The 23239-nt window shown below is 27.5% G+C and overlaps 1 protein-coding gene across 2 annotated transcripts; it reads right to left on the bottom strand.

Annotated features, from left to right (window-relative positions):
- Positions 1–8252: 8252 nt before the first annotated feature.
- LOC126901032 (zygotic gap protein knirps-like) lies at positions 8253–21304 on the bottom strand. Of its 2 annotated transcripts, none has more exons than XM_050677157.1 (3): positions 20768–21304; positions 13936–14013; positions 8253–9270 (listed from the first exon to the last, which is right to left on the bottom strand). In XM_050677157.1, the coding sequence occupies exons 1-3, from the start codon at positions 20873–20875 to the stop codon at positions 8401–8403; spliced, it is 1056 nt and encodes a 351-aa protein (XP_050533114.1). In that variant the 5' UTR covers positions 20876–21304; the 3' UTR covers positions 8253–8400. The 2 variants fall into 2 exon arrangements, with proteins under 2 accessions (XP_050533114.1, XP_050533115.1); XM_050677158.1 differs by lacking the exon at positions 20768–21304 and adding an exon at positions 19281–19370.
- Positions 21305–23239: the final 1935 nt, after the last annotated feature.

Genomic DNA, 23239 nt, shown 5'->3' with positions numbered 1-23239 from the left:
ATTGAATATACTAAAATAAAGCGGAAAAAAAATGCTTAAATAGAAATAATTTTGTACAAGTGCATAAGATTGTCTATATGCACGTTGATCACGTGCTAGTCGTTATCGTTCGCTATCGAATATAAGTATACAATCTAATAATAATATAATTAATACCTGCAAACCAACACCAATAATTAAAATTATTCGTTTGTATAATAAAAAATTATTGATCGATTAATCCCACAGCGGCATTTAATTAATATTTTTATAATTCAATCGATTAATTTCTTCATGATTTAATATCTTCTTCAGCACGACCTCGATCCTCCCCATCCTAAAATAATAGTAAGATTTTGTAGAAATTCACGTTTGCAGCACATTTGCCATCTTTTATAAAAAATTCAAACTTCATACAATTCACACCTACAAATGCATAAAACTGTATTGCATATTTGTAATGTTTAAAACACATAAAACCACCAAAAAAATTTAACCGTAATTTTGTTTTTCGTAATAAAAAACATACAGCATTATTAACAGCTACACATATATAATTATATGGTGTCAGTTTCTACCTGTCAGTAACAATTAAATTATGAGATTACTTTTTTAATGTAACATAAATTCAATAAAATTATTTTACAAAGTATGAATAATGCTATTTTATAATAAGTATAAGTTTTTTTATAATTTCAATCCCCTCCATTTTAATATTTACGACCATAATTTTCAAATTGAATAGCAAACTGCAACGTATTTTAAATTTTATTTAATAGTTGTGTATAATTATGACCCAAAGATATATAAAAGACTCTACCAATTTTTCCGTAGAGTTTATTTTATCAATTATTTATTAACAAATTTTAAATTCAAAATTCACAGACAGTTACAGTTACACTCTAATAATACATAAATTGATTTCATTCCATCGATTTGGTATGAATTACGAATATTATTTTTTCCACAGTGTAGGTACAAACTTTTTAGGAAAAGTGAAATATTTTTCTAGTTACAGTGTTCAATTACTTTTTAACTTGAATTAATTATTTTAAATTTAAACCAATATATATTCATGATTTATTTAAAAAACTTTTGTCATTTTTTTTTTCGTTTTCTTCTAAGCTTTCTAAATATTAAGTATTTTCCTTGTTGTATTATATAATAAGATAGTTTTGATTAATAAATTTGTAATGCGATAACTGTTTGCTATGCTTGTCGTCACTTTTTATTATTAATCAAGAAAATATTATGCCTCTATTTTTGTTGTGAATTTCAGCTATTAATAATATAATATTTTTCAGCTAATAATAAAATATTTGTTAATTATCTAAATCTTTTTTTTTTAATTTTAATGGGATAATCTTCCTAAATACTCTAATTTTAGTTTATGCTTTTAATAATTTTTAAAAATGTAATAACAAACGATGTTTTGACTTATATAGGTAAAATTATCTAGATAAATATTCTATAGTAATCAAAATTGTCATTTTAGATAAAAATTTGAAAAACACGTTTATATTTCATAAATACGTTTAGATAAATTAAAAATATGCAATTATCCAAATTTTTTTAATAACGTTGTGTGACGTTAAAATTTAAAAATATCAATAATTCTTTGGTTGATAAATTGTGGTTTACATAACACCAATAGATTTGATATCGATATTTTATTTTTTCGTAACATTTATATTAGGAGTTATTTATATTAAAATGTGTTATTTTATCGTTGTTAATAGTGTTTCCGGATGACTTGATGGTTTACAGGTGCATATTAAAGTCTATCACTGTATTTGCGTTATTTTATATTATAGTCAATGTATCCTTATTAAAATATTTTTCCAAGTTATTTTTCATACGCTATGAGTTATAAAAATTATTTTTAAAGATAATAAAACCAATGATCAATAACATACACAACTAATGATGGATGGAGAGAAATCGGTGCACAGTTGTTTACATAACGTTGTTAGTTCACCTACCCAACTATGTACACGCGTACTTTGATACTGTGTGACAATATACAAAGAAACGCTTTATAAATTTTAACCTTTATGATTTTTTTCAAAATTAAATTATTGAATATCAAAATAAAGTGTAAGTATTATAATTCCTAAAACATACCAGTAACTAGGGATTAAATTCTGAAAAATTTTGCTTATAAGATATTCTATTTATGATCTTTATTATTTTGTAACTTGAATAATACAACTGCAACAGTTAAAAATAAAATATTACTTAGGGTAATTTGAAATCCTACTTCACTAAGATAGCTACGATTTCATTTCGAGGAAGTATTAACGAAAATGTGTTTCCTCTGCACAAACTAATCCAATTTTGGAATTGTAAATATGTCATTTTGAAAATGTTCATAGAGTTAGTCCATGAGATGTGGATCTCTCGAAGTTCTTGTCTGACCCCATAAGTCTTCAAAATGTATTAAAAAATTTACATTTTTACATTATTAGTTACAATTATCTTTTATCTTTATCTAGATAATTATAGTATATAATTATATTTTAGGTGACGTTTTTTATCATAACACACAGATAAGAATTTTCCTACGTAGCGCACCCAACTCACCTATAACTAAAAGTTGTAACAACTTAAAAAATAATAATATAATGTTGGTGTTTGACCTGTCAACATTTTATTTAGTCTGTCCTTCATTTAAAAATTAACAATATGATCCTATTTAACTTTTGAGTTATCCCGAAAATGCACCCTCAGTAATAATTTTTTTTTTTTACAAAAAATTCTATATTTATAAGTGATTATAACAAAAAATTAAATTTTAATTACTTCATTTTTATGAAAAAAATCATAATTTAACGAAAAAATTGGGGTTAGTATACTTAATAAATCGCACTATATATACATTTTTATGAATTATCTTTATATAGCTTTTATGTTTAATTTATCTAATGTTTATACTGTTAGCAAATGATAAATGAAATAAGTACACAGTAAGAATTTAAATTATTTTCTTGTAATCAAATAGAATGATAGATCGTTTTCAAAGTTTGAAAATGATGAACTATGAACATGTGTTTAAGATATTTTTTTTAAATTTGTTTGAATGTAAAAATTAATATAAAGTCTTCATCAAGAATCATGTTACCCACGTGATGATTTGCATTAACGCATTCATTTTATCATACTCCATAATAATGTTTAAATAAATGTTCGATGCACAACAATATTACTATTTATAAACGACAAGAAGACCAAAATAATTTAAGTCAAATGAATTACTAGCCAAATTACATGTAATTTGTCTGTGAGGCGGGTTTATCAAACAGCAATACACATTTCCTTTAACATATGTATAGTGTATGAATTTATATTAGGCACGTGGCGACCAAGATAATCATGCAAATGATTTTTTTTCTGACTAATAATAACATTTGCCTGTTAATATTTAACTGTTTATCTGAGTAATATAGTATTTTTATCTCACGTGACACCCACCACTTGTACATCCTATTAAATACTCTCCAGCAACTGATGATCTTCGTAATACATTCATGAGTCTCATAAAGGCTGACCAACCAAGTGTCTCAGTATGATAATTTAACGTCGACACTTTACCATAATATTATTCATTTGACTTTGCAGTTCGAATATTGTTTATAGTACATTTTGTAATTTGTTTTGTCCGCTTCAAACGATTTCTTGGTCATAACGTTAAAAGTAAACAGTATGCGGCATATCTGTTTGCAAAGGATGGTGATACCTATATTTTTTTTTTCATTTAAACCATTTAAACAAATAGCACCGGACCCTGTTAAAACGTTTTCTATTTATACACACACGTTCGTGGCTGAATAAATAAAGGTGTGAGGTCTAACTCAAGCGATGATGCTGTGTTGTCTGAGAAGATGCTATCCAATATGAGCAAAAAGCCCTATGACTTGTGAAAATTATATGTGGCCTTTGGTGTGGATGTCCAACATTGAAAAAAATAAATACTCATGCAAAACCGATCGATTACAATTCAGAATGTGTATAGTATAATGTGTCAGGTAGCAATCAATGATATTTATTTTCTTTTAGGCACATCTCTATAGTTTATGCAGTTAAAATTGAAATTATACTGTAGCTTAGAAAATGTATTTTTAATATTCTTGTTTTTAAATTAAAACTTTTACAATTAAAAAGACACGATAAATAATTGGGTCAAATTTTTTAAGTCAAATAATAAACTTGAGTACCTTTCATAAACATATTATGAACTATAAACATGTATTATTATGAATCGAGTAAATATTGACTAAAAAAAATATTAATAACCCCTCGACACGATATCATCTTGCAGACCTTTAATTACGGTTTAATAATTCGTTCAACAATTTTTCTAATAGTGTTGACTATTACTATACAATATTAAACCATAATTATGATATTCATTATTACCATAATAAATATTTTAATCGACTAACTGTATTTATATTAAACAAAACGTATTTGCAGCCGCGGAAGTGGACTACTAAATTAAACTACGAAATCTAATACATGTAAAATAAAAACTATTAAAGATTGAAACCAACACCTGGTTTGATTTGCGTCTAAAATTAAATAAATTATTTTAGCTTACAAGTTAAAATCATATAAATTTTATTATAATGTAACAGCAATCGTTTTTTTAATTATGATGACTATGTTGTCAAGAAATACGAGACTCATTGAACTATAACATTTTCTTATTTTTATCACGATAAACTCAATACAAAGATGTAACTATAAAAACTATTTTTATTACACTTGCTTTATGCCCTGCGAGCTATTTGTTTAGACAGTAAACAAAAAACCAAATTATATTAGCTCGCTAAAAGCTACATAGTACAGCGCTATGCACTTACTACTGACACCTGTTAGTATATAGGACTCATATATTTTTACTGTGCGGAATCAGTTTTGTAACCGACATATCATTAAGTACGATTAATAAAAATAAATAATAAAAACTTGCCGTATTTGTGGCCCACAAGAAGTTGTATTATTAGTGCAATAAATCTTTTTGGCTTTAATCTACATATAATTTGTCATTAATGCCCCTTACCGTTCGAATAATATGTAACTTAAACTACTATTTATGTATGTGCATGCACGTAACCTACGTAAATTAAATCTTAAATAGACACACCATACGATTGTGTATTTATTGCGAGTCCAACGGGTACATGATTTATTTTATTAGCTTATTATCATAAAAGTACAATTATTTTAGCCAAACAAAGCTCCAAGATGAGATTAAATTGACATTATTCTTATTTTTATGAATAATTAAAATTAAAATTCATTCGAGTGTAGCTCTATAACAATTTAATAAATCATGAAATTAAATTTAAATTGCTGAAAATCATTTTATAGTGTTATAATTATCCGGTATCTTGAAATAACAATAATTAATCAATAAAAAAACAATATAATATTTAAAATTTGTGTGTGCAATTTATAATTTTTTCCTTGACTAAGTAGGGAAAGTGTCATTTCCAATTTCATAAGTGGGAGATGACTGAGTATTCCTTCTGTAATCACAGAGAGATCCTAATTGTAAAATACATTATGATATCGTTTCCGTTAGAAAAAAAGCATGAATTTACTTATGCCGTGATCAGATTGTAACTAACTTGCATATCCAAGTGCAATATACAATTTTTAGTTTTATTTATTTATGATTAATGTTATTATCATTTTATATTTATTTTTTATTATTATCTATATTGTTAAAACTTATAAAACTTAACTTTTTGTGATATTGACGTCATTTATTTCCAATCCATAGATTGGCTCATCAAATAATGTTCCTCCGCCCTTCTCTATCCAAATCAACTTCCTTCAATTCTTAGTAGGATCCTTTTCTAAAAATCTAATACAATCTGATACATATAAAACTTTATTTCTGATTTTCCATCTATTTTTTCTTCTCTCCCGGAATATTATCCATATCGATCTCCTTTCATATATTTTATTCTCATCACTTTTCATTTTATGTTCATCATATGCTAATATAATATACGAAATAAAAAAACTTACAAAATGTTTGTAAATTCATTGAGAGTTAATTGATAAAATATATATATATATTACACTGTATAATAATAATAATAGACTTGAATTATGAGACCACGGAGAGATATATTACTAGCTGAATTCAGTTTTAGTAAATTGGTGAAGAATCTCAACTTAGCTCAGAATCATGTGTTTTCCTTGTATGATTGAATTAAATAATTAAAAGTATCGACATATTTTATAGTGTCACTAAAATATGATTAATATTTTCTAAATTTTATTTTTTATTTTTTTATCTGTTTATTATTATTAGTTCCAATTCAGAATAATAAAGTGTTTTCATATAATTTTAAATCACATACATTTTTAAACAAATATATACTTATATTATAAATCATAGGATTTAATATAAACTACTACTATTATTAAAAACTGAATAATTTTAATTGTTTAACAATTTTAATTAAATTTATATGATCATTTAACTTACTTTTATTTTACTATTTTGAATCATTAATATAATTATATGTATTTAGTAATAACACTCTACTTGTACACTCTTTACAGATGTTCAACTAATTTTATATTAATGTAACACATTTTCAGTCAATTACATATTATTTTTAAACGTATTTTATAACCACAACTAAACATTTAAATTGTTTTATGTGTATAATATTTAGTATTAATATTTTTTTAAGTATTATTATGAAAATATTTGTTAGTAACATTATAAACACATTGAAATTTGCACTAAAACTTGTTTTTAAACCTATTCAGTTACAACTTAAAACAAGTTTATAATTTTGTAACTATTAAAATATAATACTCGATTACAAATATTTAGCTAATGTCACATGTCATTAAAATCTTGAGAGAGATTACAAGAGATGGAAACGACTTTGATATTTTCAATTTATACAGGATGCAATTACTCGTGTTTATGTACTTGTACATGTTATTTTTAACTAAAATTAAATGAAATATGAATTTAAACGACAATCAATGGAGTTATTAAGTTTTTTTCTTATGTTTATCAGCTAAATTGAAGAATAAACAGTCTATGACAAATACTTTGAGTTATTGTTTCTTCAATAAATCAACAAAATTCTTCATACAACAACTTCTCATAGTAGTATTAACTTTAGACGTTAGATAGGTTTATGCCTAAAATTATAATCGTGTGATGTCCTCTCAAAGCTAAATTGTGAAGACTTGTAATGATCCTCTTCGTATAATACTATGATTTCCAATGCTACTCAACATTTAAATATTGTTGAATCCTCTTTTCTTAACAGGTTTAAAAGCGCGCAGTTTAGAGTAGCACAGTATAATCGCCCCATAATTTATTAATGGAATTTTTTACCGTATCTCTAAGCGCACGTGAAACGTAATGTGAAAAAATAAAATACTGAAGTGTAATGTATACAACAAATACAAATTATATTTATAATACAGCGACCGACTGATAGCCAATGCGTTTACCACCATAGAGATTGTATTATTTATGTATAGTACATAAATAACGCACCTCCGTTTCCACATTATACTTAGTGTATTAGCACTACTGAGCTGCCGCCGCCGCCACCGTCACGCTCTAGTGTACATATTATTAATAATAATTTATAATATAATAACATTAAAAACATTAAACGTTAATACTGACGTTTTACTTTTTATCTTGCGTGGTACTGTGTAGATGTGAACAAGACAATACTGGTTGATGATTATAATATCTATAGAGGCGCACGCCCAGGAGGTCCCTTACACGTTATTACATTATGCAAATATACACACACGTGCCCGATTTTTTCTTTTAATAATAGCAACAATATTTATTATGTGCATGAATATAACGCAACTCCTCGTTTGTCGATAATAACTATTACACTTACTGAACCTGAACGGACAAAAAACTAATTTTCTATCATATTTATCAACTTCTCAACTCTTTAGAGCACATGGAAAATATATTATATAATGGCGCTTTGTAAAATAAAAATTAATTACATCCTGTAATCATATTACACTTTAGTCATTTAAATTTAGACGTAAATAATTTTTAATTCAGAATTCTAGCTTATTTTCTTTATTTTAGTTTTGTTATTCTTTACTTGTTTGGATCATCAATACATTTATTAATTATTAACTCTGTAGTACAAATTGTAACTACAGAATTATCAGCTATAGCTGAGAATTATTTGGTGTATTAAAAATAACTCAACATTGTAATCAAACCTTGAAAATATACAAACATATTTCATTAAATTAGCATTTTATATTTTATATTGTAATAGTATAATACAAATTTACATTCTTTAATTCAGTAATAATTATACATATAAACATAAACAAAAATATATGAATGATTTTTTATTTTTGTAATAAAAATTTTAAAACTTACACTCAAGATCTGTTATAAGTTAAATCTAGAGGAGCAGCTTTAAAAACATCATTTGGCGTAAGGTCGTCGTCAGAGTTTGGACAAAAATCATCTACTGGAGTCCGTTGGCCGCTTGAGGCTCTACTTAAACCACCATGGCTTTTGGGTGACGATGATGTTGACCTCGTAGAATCATGATATCCGCTACCACCAGTACCGGATATTGATAAGTCCATAGGTAACTCTTGGACGGGTGGCAAATCTTTTGTAACGTCTTTTGGTGATTGCGATCCTACTAGTTCTTCAACTGACGAAGAGTTAGAACTTACCGATTGAGGCCTATTTAACAGTTGTTGTGGCTGAAAGGCTGCTGCAGCAGCCATAAAAAAGGGTGATGGAGGAGGGAAAGGAAATGCCGGAAAAAACGGAGAATGCCAATGTAGGAACTCAGGCCGTACGGCATGCATGGCGGCAGCTGCGGCTGCAACTGCAGACAAGCGACCACCTCCTTTATTCAAGTCACCAGGTAAAGAATTATTATTATCCATATCTAAGTGGTGCTTCGTGTCCCAAGGCAATGGAAGAGGTGGTGTTCTCCTTAGCTCTACCGATGATCGACCGCCATTGTCAATTGTCGGAAGGTGAACAATCGGTGGAGACTGTTGATGTTGTTGATGATGATGTTGCTGTTGTTCTTGCAATAAACAATGAATTTTGAACCAGTTAGAACGACGTCCATATCTAGACCCACTTTTGGACATACCAACCACCAGACATTTCCGGAGTCGGCACGCTTTGCAGGATGTCCGATTTTTTTTATTAATAACACATTCCCCATTGTTCTTGCATTCAGAAATTGAACCCAAATTGTTATAGGTTCGGCCAAAGAACGACTGAAAAACAATGTTAATAATAAAAATATAAATATCTTACATTTGATAACAGTATGTTATACATTTATACGAATACTTCAACTATCATAAAAAGAACCTAGCACAGTTGGAACGTGTTACAGCGAAGAAAAGTATAGATGATATCTGATAGTGATTAGATCACTATCATAAAAAACGCTCCAGTACGTTCGTTTTTTTTTTTTTTAATTATAACATTATGACTAACTAGTTTTAAGTTTTAAGTTAGTAACTTAGTTTGGGATATTAGAAATCAAGTATAAAAATTATCTCATAGCATTTTTCGAACATTTTTATTACTTACATATTTAAATTTATCTAAAATCTTTTCCTACTTTAACAATCAATGATTACTTGTCCATTTTGTGTGAAGATCTTTGTAAAGTTATTTAACACGACGAACACGAACAAAGAAAAAGGAAACTATATGAAAAATAATCTTTGGCAATCCAATGAATTTTGACTTTTTAACCCTTAAACAGTCGCGTGGGGGTCTAGCATACCTCCACATAAATAAAAACGGATGTATTATATTGCATAAAATGTGTTCATAGATATAAATTTAGAAGATGGTTTTATAGTAATATTGAATAGATTTTCATAATTAAATACCTTCGAAAAAAAAAATGTATGACTTAAAATATCCATCAAAGTTGAAATGGGTCATATTGACCCCCACGCGACTTGTAACATTATAATTTTTTTTTGGACTTGTATTTTTTTCAAAATATCGTTTTATCGTAAATGCAATGTTATAATCGATATAATATTGTGGAATTGGGATTATGTGGATCTGCCACCGACTGTGCAATTAACTTTTAAAAATAAATAATCTATTGAGAATTTCCACTACTCGATGATACGGAACAAATACGAACATGTAATAAATACATCCCGTCGCAATGTGGACACATTGATTATCGGTGCCTCATTTACAATTATCACTATTCTCAATTACCCCTCCTGACCCTACTCGTATTATAATAATTAAATTGTATAGTAATATTAATAATAAAAAAATTAAATTCAGAAAAATGATTATGTAAATGTAAATACACATAAAACTAATAAATATAAGCCGTGTTTGAGCTCAAAGAAATACAAGAAAAATTAGTAAAAATACATTTTAAAATAGTAAAAGCTTTTATTTACCGTCTTAAAAATAAGATTTTGCAGTTAAAATCATTTTTTTATAAACCAAAATTGTTTAATGAAATTTTGAAAATCAAGTTTTTTTTTTTCGTAATATAATTTTTAGTAATGCACATAATTTTGTAATTTATTTATTTTTTAATTTTAATTTTTTAATTTTTATCCATATTTATATATCATATGGTAACAAATAATGTCTTTGAATTTAAAAAAATGAACTTTTTTATACATATTTTATACGTTTTTAGAAATGTGGTATAATAGACCCCCACGCGACTATGAACGTTAAAAATAGGTACGCGCCTGCTTAAGGGTTAAGATGAACAGGTTAATTTAGGAAAATTATTATTAACTATCGTTAATATTGTCGCTCAATAAACACAATTCAGTTAGTATGAGTTGATCAATTAAATATTCTACTAATATTTTTATCCCATTATACTCTATTTGATTTGTATACACTAGTTTATAAAGGGAATATTGTAGTAATTTTTTTTTTAACAAAATACATTCAATGGATTGAAATGGGGGGTATTATATTGTTTGAGCCTTATGACGAGCTTAAGTCGTAATGAAGACTCTGAAATTATACCTTAACTTGATTATAGTATATTCAAAATAATTTATTAAGTTGCCCTAACGTGTTATACTTAAGCCGTTTATCATACAGGTAAAATATTAATTAATATATGATAATTATGTTTGCGTTCAGACGATATTAAATCATCAATAAATAAATATTTTGTGATAAATATTTAACGTTTTTACATGACAACTTGTTTATTTAATGTATTTATGTTCGATTACTAAAATACTTGTAAAACAGCCAAGCACACATTTCAAATCAATAACTTTATAGAGAGTTATTATTTTAAGGTATAAAATAATCCATTAAAAGTAGCGATCTATATATTATCGTTTAACTCAATTTAGTCGATCCACTTTTAATTCACACAATGAATAATTATTCGATTATTATGATACGAACACAAAACTAACCATATGCCTAAACTTGTTAAAAAACATAAGCTATTATATACTTAAAAATCTGATTCACCTCATCATCAGTCCATCTAGAGTAAAAGAGACCGAGATACCGTATAATTCTTTATTGGTGTTATAAGAATGACTCATAATGATTTCAAATTTCATTATTTATTAATATATATTAACTTTAAAGTAATACATCTATCTTTATAATAAATAATTTAGGGGGCGCTATGTTGTATTTTAAACAACACCCTGTTAAAATTTAAATTACTGTGGATAGGGAATAAGGATACTTCCATATCCCCTCAGCCAGTAGTAAGAGACGACTATTGAGGTTGCGTTAATTCAACAGCAACTGTAAAATTTTGTCAAAAAGTATAAGAAGTCCTGAAGAGAACTTAGGCAGATTGTCCAAAATCGGATGTACATGGGAACAATAGGCGAGAGAAAATAAAGTAGTTAGAGACGGAAAATGCTTAAAGAATAAAATGTTTGATATCAGCCTGTCTATTTATAGCCTACCCAACGCTTGTAGTGTAAACGGTGTAAGACATCATCACTCAAATCTAGGCTGGACTCTTGTATAAGGGAGAAAGATAGATACAATGTAAGAATAGGTACGTGAAATGTTAGAATATAAATGGTAGAAGTAGAAGTATTGAAGAAGATAAAAATTAAGATTTATTGTGTGCAGGGATTAAGTGGAAGGAAGAGAAAGTGAGGTAAATAGGTAAGAGTTATAAAATAATATACTCAGGTAAGAGTAAAGGAGTAAAGTAATATAAGTAGTTAGGAAAAGTGACAGAATTATAGTCGTAAAATTAATTTTAGAGGAAAAAGNGTTAGGAAAAGTGACAGAATTATAGTCGTAAAATTAATTTTAGAGGAAAAAGTGTTGTATGTAGTAAGTTCCTATGCGATGTAAGTAGGATTTGATGAATTGGAATGAATAAAAATAAATAAATCAGTAGGACCAGGGGAAGTGCTAGTAGAAGAATTGAAAATACTATGCGGTGTTGGTATAAGGTGATTGAAGGATCTTTTTAATATAATCCTATTAGAAGGGAAAATGTGTGCGTAGATGACGTAAGTGATCGTGTCACGTGAANCTAGTAGAAGAATTGAAAATACTATGCGGTGTTGGTATAAGGTGATTGAAGGATCTTTTTAATATAATCCTATTAGAAGGGAAAATGTGTGCGTAGATGACGTAAGTGATCGTGTCACGTGAAAGTTTAAGATAAAGGGACCCCAAGTATTTGTGATAAAAGGGAGGAAAAAAAGAAAACCCTGTTAAAATAACTCATGATAATTTATCTATTTTAACTTATCGATTCGCCATTTTTTAATTTAAACTCTTGAAGGAACAAATAAATTATATTAAAAAATGATTATTAAAATGATTGTGTAACAATCATTCGAGTCGAGCATTCACTGAGCGTTACGATTGTAATGCACTTTAGGAATGAGCACACAAACAACAATATTAAATGACGTACGAACATAAATTAACTATTGATGAACAAAACTTGTTGTGTTACACGATTTTATTATTACCGTCGTCGTCATATTTGTTATAATAAAACGCGTTGTAGCTCATCTTTCGGGGCGGTGTCAGCGTGGGTAATTATTAATTGTTATTGTACAACACGATATTGTGCAATGATTTCCAATAAAATAATGGCGTTTATACTTTGGACGACCGTAAATATACGCTTTTAATTTTATACTTTCCTGCCGACAAATAATTAAAAACCGTACGTGCGCGTCACTCATTATAAGTTTTTATAGCAGGCCAGATACACATACGCACAAACATCAGCGTGTCTAATCGTCAACGTCGATTGTCTAATAAGTTATTGCTGTCATAATAACAGCCTGTGACGGTGTCGGTGAAAAATAATATTGACCGGCGTTTAAGTCTCTCGTTGGGTAACGGCAAATAAGCATAAAACACACTTTTTTCTTTATCAGTTTAACTATCGCACCGTGTTCGATTGTTCTAGAAAGTTGCTCGTTTTAAAAAGACGCGAAAACATGCAGCAGATGATTTATCGTTTGACGTAAGCCGTTAAATTTTTCCTCTAAACTGTTAACCTAAATAAAATATGATTACGTTGTAATTACTTTATTACAATTAATACTAACGAGTTGCAAGCATGTAATGAGTCAAGAAAAATCATAAGGTTCACAGAATACACTTGTAATTATAGTTTGTCATTAACGAAAACTATAATTTATGACATGTGAATTAATATCATAAATAACTACTCACATTAATGATATACTAATACACGACTAATTATAGTTTGTAAGAAGTGTCAATTAGTACTTACAACACAGGTTTGTAATTATAGGTCTCAAAATGGAACGCCTATTAAATCTCAATATTGGCATTTAGTTATTGTAATAAAATAATTGTATAACTATTATATATCCAAGTAATATATCGAAACAAATGTTTTTTAACACATTCTTATGAATTAATTCAATATTTGTTTATACCTTGCACCCTTCGCAAGTGAATGCTCCAAAATGAAAGCCGGCAGCAGGCTCTCCGCACACGCGACACAGCTGACTCATCTGCAACAAAACAATTAAAACAAAAATTAATCAAATTTGTTTGGTCATGTTTAAGCATTTTTACCAATACATCAATTTTCTTTAGAGTAACTTTTTATTTTATCCCCCTCTAAAGGCAATCATGATTCTGCCAATAATTTTAGAATTAATTCGAGTGACTATTTCCGTCATTTTACAATGTACCATAAGATTTTATTACTATGTACTAGAGACGCTTTCGATTTTAAATCAATTGAAATTTATATTTTATTGAACATTTATTCATATAGTTATGCATTGCAGTTCTGTTGCGGAATATACGGCACCGTGACGCGTGAAATTAAATAAAGCTCTATACTGCTTACATCTGCTACAATTTATGTTCGGGCTTGGATTCCTATAATGGGTAAAGTCATTTGTAAGGTAGTAAACTTGCAGCAATCGATAATAGCAACTACCGTATTTATTTTCTGGTCAGTTCAAATTACACCCTAGGTGCCGTGACATTTTGATGGCTGCACTGATAAAGTGAATCTGCTGCAGAGAACTATAATGAACGATGTATGATGCTTCACTGCAACTGTAATAATATGTATAAAATGTATATAAATCGACCGAGCACGATCAGGACACTCCTCCGCAATAATTCCCAGTGACTTTCGCGTTATCCAACAGAAAAACACATAAAATGTTACCAAACATAAACTCGTACTCATTTTATTATATACATACATAATATGTCCACTAGTACTACTCATCGCTAATACTTACAATTCAAGAATATTTTCCATGCAAAAATATCTTTGACGGAATATTACGCAACTAACATTTTAAACTTATTGTCATTAACTTGTAAGTGCATGGTCGAATGCACTAATCATACGATTTTGGACCTATTTTCTAAGTGACACCAAAGTTTATAAAACTATATCCGTTTATATTGAGCCCTAATAAAAAAAGAAATTAAACATAATCACCCAAACACATTTCAATTTAATGTTATATTTTAAACGTCAGTTATTCTTCTCTGTAAAATTTTATAATATAAATTGACCAATTCTAGATGTTTATAAAAACTAATCAACTATACATCTCATAATAAAACGGTTATTAACGCAAAAAAGTCGAAGTACAAATAACATGAAAACACTTAAAAGCCATCTTATTGTAGAGATTATCGTGCTTTGTTTTATTAGCATTTTCTGAGAAACGTGTCATGTATAATAACGAGACAAACTGAGACAACTTATAAATTATTGTTAGGAACATTGTATAAGTCTGATGACCGGATCGCGCCATTTCTGTTACAGATATATATGCTAATTGTCGTGTGCTCAATCATTCAGCGCCGTGTAGATTAGAGGAGTTACCGTAATCAACAAAGTTACTCTACTGAGTATAATATCTAGTACTTAAGCACACCATATCGTCACGTTTAAAACGATGCTGTGAGAATAATATAATTAATCTTTTCAGTTTAAATTACAATAGAAACATCTGCGATATAATCATTAAAAAATGCACCGCCCATCAACTTTGATGTATTAATTCTCCTTGATCCCTCTTACTTAGCAATGTCGCTGTTTAATTTATTCACATTTGTTTTAAAAATTTACGAATATTAATGTTAATATTTTATATCAAAAATATAATTTCCAAAGAAATGAAATGATATAAAATAAACTTCAGCCAAAAAATTACTTTAGTAACATTGATTTGACTTAGAGCCAAGATAATTTTTATATCTTAATGTAGTATCTAATCATTAGTAAACATAGAATGATAGATGCGTTTGTATATTCAAGTTGAATGGTTATCTTCATCTTCGATCGAAATTATACATCTAACATTTGGATTCGTAAAATATCGAATGGAAAATTCCAGTAGGACGTTTTTGATTAATTGCAATCTGTTTTCGTTCTTCTCTCAAATACTCAGACAGAAGAGTAATTATTTCTCAGAGGCGTCAGAGATTTTTGTAATTTAGGAGCTTTGATCCAACCGATAAGGTTTAGGGAAACTTATCGAGTATAAGTTTACCGTCACGCTTGTGATGACAACCCGGGGGGCCTTACTGGTTGGTAGTTGGTACATCACGGGAAACTAACTCGGCAGCAACATGAATGTAATATATTATGTGTACACGAGTATGCAAAATACTGTAGCGGCCATCAATTCAGCAATTGCAGCAGTTGTAGTAGTGAGCTAATGCGATAAATTGTCCAATAACAAAATATGCTATTATGCAGGTATATTAGTACAAACACCGATGAATAACAATAATAAATATATTTTAATAGTATACACGTCTCTTCTTATTATTGTTATTTAGACCATAAAAGCGGATTACAGAATTGCCTTTTTTTTTTAAGTGGTAACTGTCTTCAATCGACATTTTAATGTCCATATATATATATATATATATATACATTTTTTACTGTTTTATTATTGAATCATTATGTTTATACGACACCGGGGATGAAGTTAAGACTTAGTTGAGCATAGGTACATACTTGTATTATGATAATAAGCTGCTAGTCTTTGATATCACTGGCCCAGCAATGGTCGTGTTTTGCTCTTTTCAAGACTATTTGTAAATCCTTTACTGTATTATGTAAATAAACTATCCTCTTGTTATGACTCTATTTGTATACCAGATGTACAGCGGGGGCTTTGTAATGTTATTATAATCATTATTAATATTGTTGTGTGCACACTGTCAGTCGTGTTCTAGTTGTGCGGTGGCGTTCGTTCTCTAAATTATAATATTATTATCTTGTTACTACATACACCAATGTTTTTTATTATTCCATAATGTACAGTTGAACTTTGGCATCGTTTGTAGTCATTATTTTATTTCAACTATTAATCCCATGATTTTGATAGAAACGCAGACATTAACATCTCGTTGACAGGTGAATATTGTAGAATTACATGAGATTCGTTTCGTCTCTAACTATACAGACATTCATATATCTGATAAACTCATATAAAATTTTATATAAATATATTGGTAGTATAAATTAATGTAATATTTCTGATATGATCGTCAGTGGTATACTACACAATTATATGAGTAGTTATATATTTTTCAAGCAAATCACTATGATTTTTTCGCATAGTGTGATACACGATGACATATAAACAGTTTCATAGGATTTCGTGATTTCTTTGTGACCTCATATGCTGTTATAATAATTAGTTCCACTGTAGTAAAAAAAAATGTATATAAAATAATATGTATATAACCATTAAAAAAAATAAAACCGCTATCGGATGAAAATAAACTGATTAAAATTCATTTCTATGTTTCAAAAGATTTTAGGATTACACATTAATTATTTATAATTATTAGTTTTGATAAGTTTGCTAGTAATAAATTATTTTTAATTCATTAATTATTTATGGGAATTATTTACTTTGATTCGATGTCATTGCTTTTTGGTTATTATGTGGAGAATTTATTGAAGATTATTATTTTTATTAAAATATTTTCATAATTGTTGACATTTTCTAACATCGAAATATATTATGGCTTAATAAAAAAAATTCTTTTCTTGTTTTGATGCAAGAAAATGACAGTATTGCTCAATCTGTAACACAAGAATTCTAAAAGAGCTTGTGAATAGTATTACTAATATGTCTATAACATTACAATTTATAAAAGTCCTGGGTAAAATTAAGAATTCAAGTTTCGTTTGTAAGGAAGTGGGTTTATAAAGCATATTTAGTCTTTTGCAAAAATGACTACAAGATGCATTAATCCCTGTCTGAAGTAATAACTTTGTTATCATCCTAAATAAGGTCGAGATAAGTACTTTTACAAGAAACTCGTAAATGCTACACTTAATTTTGATTTAAATATAAATTTCTCAGAACGTTTACACGTGTTAGATCATTAAGTGTTATAGATTAATCATCACTGAAATCAACACGGACGCAGAGTGATATTATTTCATTTACTAGGTATCATAAACCAGAACTGTCAAAAAATGTATTCATTTTTACTATTGCCACTTTTATTTATGTTTTTAAAATGAAGGTATTTTTTATTTTTTAGATAAGGTCATAAAAATTTATTTATAAAATAGATTTTATATTAAAATTATATTTTATATTCAATAAAATAAATTTTATAGTTAAAAAATTTAATTAAAATTAGGAAAAAATACATAAATTAAATAAATAAATTACATAAAAACATAAGTAATTGTTAATCTTAATCTACTAAACATTTTAACAAGTAAATTATTGACCATATAGTGTAATTATATGTAATTTGTATTCAGCAAGTACATTGACAAACGTCTATTAATAAATAAATATACTTTTTTTGAAATAAAACTTTTATTTAATATTATAATTATCATCGTTCTGGAATGATTATAGTTCGACACATGTTGCGGTTTGACTTGATCAGATAAAAACATAATTTATACATATGTTAACAAATATGATACCTCCAACATTATTTAATCTAGTAGCTTTTACAATTTCTCAACACATATTAATATAATAGATATATCTAATATTTAAATTTGAGAAACGAAGAGCTGTTAATTAATCAATCGCAAACATTTTAAGAAACGTTTGATTTTCCTACGAACGTTTATAATTGTTTTATCTTTTTGATAAAACTTAAATTTAAATAAAAATCAGTAAATAATTATAGAATAAATAAATAAAAGCCATTTTCTAAATTCCGTCGAATAATATTTTAATTGTTTATTGGCTAATTGATGTAATATCTCTAAATCTAAAAAATACGACATGGAAAAATTATATTTTATAAGCTTAGAGCAAAATAATTGAATGGCTTATATGAATTTTTCTGTTATATAGTGAAATGAAACTTTTAAATAAAAAAGATAATAATTTTTGAAAAAAAAATCAACATTTAATATTCATAATTTTTTTTTAGAAAAATAATTAAGCAATTTAAGTAGAGTCAAAATTATTTCATTAATTGCCGAACACCTATAATTTGTTGTGATATAAGTTGTTGTGATGGTATCACTGTATGATGATAAAGATAAGTTATCGAATAATTCATCTGGTTATATTAGATGTAAATTTGAAATTGTAATCTACAAAGTGATTCTAAAAATGACAGTCACTCATTTCTTTTTAAAATAATTCATGTTAAGAATATTATTTTTGGTATTTTTTAGTTTTATATGTTTCTTGATTTATCATTAGTTAAGTACTATTTTAATTCATCCCTTATAATTTGAGTTTACAGCTTAGTATTTTTAAATGGTAATGTACATATTTAACAATTGTCCTACCTATCTCTGTTGGGAAGCGTCGTTCCTCAAAGCGTAAGTTCGATTTCATTGCTTTATAGGTGTTTTTCGCCTCTTTAACAAAAGTATATCATTTCAGAGAGAATTTTAAACATATTTATCTAAAAAAATAATTTAGAGCTTATAAAATAAAAAAATATTCCATTTAGAAAATTAATAAATAATAGCCCATAACAATTTTTGATTCATTATTAAGTAAAATTAAAACTATATTAAAAATATTATTAATTTAAAAAACTAAAAAATATTAAACTCAAAGCCACAAAAAAATTAATGAAAAGTCGCGGATACGTATTTCGGAAACAATGTTACCATTATCAACGCTAAACACATACTGATTTTGATTCATTATTTTAAAATATTGACATGAGATAAGATGCGGGTACAACAATATTTATTCATACATTTTTGAATGTACCTCTCCTCCTGTATAGTATAAAAATTTTAATGAATTAACTGTACTGGTCTAATAATTGCTTCCAATCAGTCATTTTCTTAATAAGATAACTGTTTATTTTTGAATTATAATCTAGTTAAATATGCATATTGTTATATAAAATTTTTGATTTAACAGCCATATAAAGTATGAGAGACGAACTAAAAAAGTAATATATAATTGAATAGTAAAAAAATTAGCGAAGATTCTTGCTGTCTATCGGTTAACATCATACTTCTTGAAATCTCAATTAATACTGTCTAAAATAAATACATAAATTCATCTCAATTTTTACTATATATTTATGATTAATTTTTTTTTTTAATGTCGATTCGTCTAATAATTTATTGAGAGAATTTTAAACCTTTTGTACTAGAGAATTGATCACACGAATCCGAAAACCGTCAATGCCCTCTTTTATTATAGCAGAATTCTACTCTTTTAAAAATTGGTCATATCTTTACATTAAATGTAAAAGGTGTATTTAATGATTTTATTGGTCATATTTAACAACTTTTTTTTAATTGATTGTAATTTCAGAGGAGCAATTACAAACTTCCCTTTCGTTTTTAATATATGTATTACGAACAACAAATTTTAAAAGTTAAATAAATTTTAAAAAAATTGTTTATCAATGCTTATTTGTTTATTTATATTAACGTTATGTATTCAAATGTATACAACTTATAATATTATTATAAGCCTATATCAAGAAAATAGACAAAATTTATCTCCTACGCCTAAGATCTTTAAAAATTGTATTGTACTATCAGTTCTTAGATTCAAATATATGAAACTATTTAATTGTATGACTCATTAAACGGGTGCGTATATCGAAATTCTTTTTTGGGGAGCTAAAGAAAATTTGTTCATATTTTTATAATAAATATTATTTTTGATTTCCCTGTTTTTTTTTTTGCTTAAAACCTCTCTAATAGTATTATTTTTAATAGAAAACTTGGTAGTCGAATAAAATTTCAAGGTGAATTTGAGCCCTCTGTTTATAAATACGCTTCCGAATTTGAGTACTTACGACATCCGAGGTGGAAGAAGAAGAAGGATGGTGATGAGGGTTGGTGGCCCACCAAGACGGAACAGACGAGGGCCCATAGGTTGTACCCTGACCGGGCCCCAAGTTCATGACGACACATTACTCGTCATTGGGTACTTGGTGTCGTCCCTCCGAAGCGCATAGGCTGCACGCGGTGGTAGTCAGCCACCGACATCGGTCATAGATCACCTCCGAGCCAGTCGATACGGCATACTGAAAAAGATATTTCGTTTCGAGCACTAAAAGTTTTGTAAAATGTTTACAATTAAAAGCTATAATCTTAAATAAAAAATTATTTTCCAATATTCCGGATTATTAATATCTGAATACGCAAAAACACAACGGTCGGCGTAGACGTGTGGCCACGACGGTAACGCCGGTGATAATTGTACTAACACACGTGTGACGCTTGAAATGGAACCAGCACTGTACCTGACCGGTTTGGACTCCTACTTTGCGCGCTTCTTCTTCGGATGTTCCGTTCCCACCCGTCTTCATCTTGAGGCTAAGTCGTCGCATCTTCTTCTTGCATTTCTATCGTCTGAAACCCCACCGGATTAAGCCCTCCGGGCGGCCTCTCCTCCGCCTTCTACTGCCCTAACCGTGTCACTGACATAAACTTAACGCGCGCAATTTATTTAAAAATTATTTTATCGGTTAACATAATTCAAGACTTTATATTAATAACGAGTACCACCTGTTAAAATCTCTACAAACTCCTTCTGTATTCACTATTTTATTATGTCTAGATTTCCACAATGCAAAGCGTGTACATACTTTAAAGAAATATGATTTTTAAATAAAAACAATCTATATCATGTTTAATTAAGATTTTAATAAACGTTATTTATTTAAAAGGAAACAACGTAAAATAAATGCTCTTGTTCAAGATTGTACCTCTTTTTTATGCATGTATATTAAATACATTTATGTTTCATTTTTTGGAATTATTAGATTATTTTAACAACAATTCTTAATCAAAAAAATGTAAGTACACAATAATATTTATGTTATTGCAAATAAATAATACATACTACTATAACCCAAAACTATTACAGCAAATGTTATAAAACGTGGAAAAATATTTAATTAATAAAACATTGTACAACGTTTGTCCTACTATCATTAATGAAGTTAAATACAAAATTCAATTTAATACTAAATTTTTTTAAATAGTTTAAGACTGCACCCATTATTTCAGTCATAAAAAATGTATATACCGGTAAAAATTTTACGAGTCTATTTAAATTTTATTATGAAACACACCTATGAGTTTTTTATATAGATATTCATAGACAAAACGCAATTGTCTGTCGTGTTCAACAGCGGCCATTGATGAATGGATTCCATTGGTCACACCGAGTTAAACTACTCCCTACTTCCAATAATGTTACTCTGCAAGTAAAGCCAAACGTATAGCTAGCAAAATACAATATTTTATAGATAATTTCTTATAAAAAAAAAGTTTTTTAATTTAGATTAAAAATAAGTAAAAATTTTAAGATGTAGGCCAACATTAATTTATTTTGTTATTATTTAATGTATGTATTTTAAAATTTTTATTTTGACACTAATAAAATATTCCTTCATTCAATTACATTACTCATTTGCTATTGACCATTATAGTTAAATTTTCTTAAGATAATTTTTATTATTATTATAACACGAGTGGTATTTGTTATGGTGTTAGTTTCACTATAGGATAATAAAATCGAATAACTTTTTAATAATTTATCAATATTATATCAAAATAAATCATATCTTGTATTATTAAACTCGTGAAGTTTATTAATAATTGGTGGGTACTATAATGTAACTTAATTAAGACTACTTACTTGCAAACATTCTAAATTTATTGTGCAAATGTTAATTACGTATCAGGTGTATTATTAAAGCTCAATTATTATTGAGATTTAATTATTTAAATAAAATCTATAACAAAAATACTTAAATAAAATATTTATAGAAAGAATTAGCATTAATTTTAGGAAGACAGGACAATATCAAGAGGAAAAATCTAAAATGGTCTTGTGATTTTATTGTGTATTTTGATACTTACAGATTTCTCAAACCAATTTAGTTATTAATTATGCTAGTTAGTTACAGAAAATCTTCACCTTCCAATGAATTTATTGATTATACTCAATAGTTAATAGATATTGTTTATCGATGGTAAACGGCAAAAAAAAGTATAAATATCGATCGATTTATAATAAAAAATTAATAGCAAAGTGTCATAATTATTCCAAATTAGTCAGTTAAACGACAATTTCAAAGTACTATTTAAGTGAGTTAAAGGTAGGTAAACTAAATAATGGAAATATTTATAAGTAGCCTATCAATATTGACAAAAATGAATTTTAAAAATCGCACAAATACGAGTGATATAGCCGATAGTACATTTCCTTTAAGTATACGCAATACAAAGAAATGCAATTCTTAAGTCGTCAGAAA

The sequence above is a fragment of the Daktulosphaira vitifoliae genome, unplaced genomic scaffold (genome assembly GCF_025091365.1).
Source record: "Daktulosphaira vitifoliae isolate Bord-2020 unplaced genomic scaffold, ASM2509136v1 Scaffold_3, whole genome shotgun sequence".
NCBI classification, from domain to species: domain Eukaryota; kingdom Metazoa; phylum Arthropoda; class Insecta; order Hemiptera; family Phylloxeridae; genus Daktulosphaira; species Daktulosphaira vitifoliae.
Note: the sequence above shows the minus strand (reverse complement) of the source record. Positions and strands in the feature narration are given on the sequence as shown.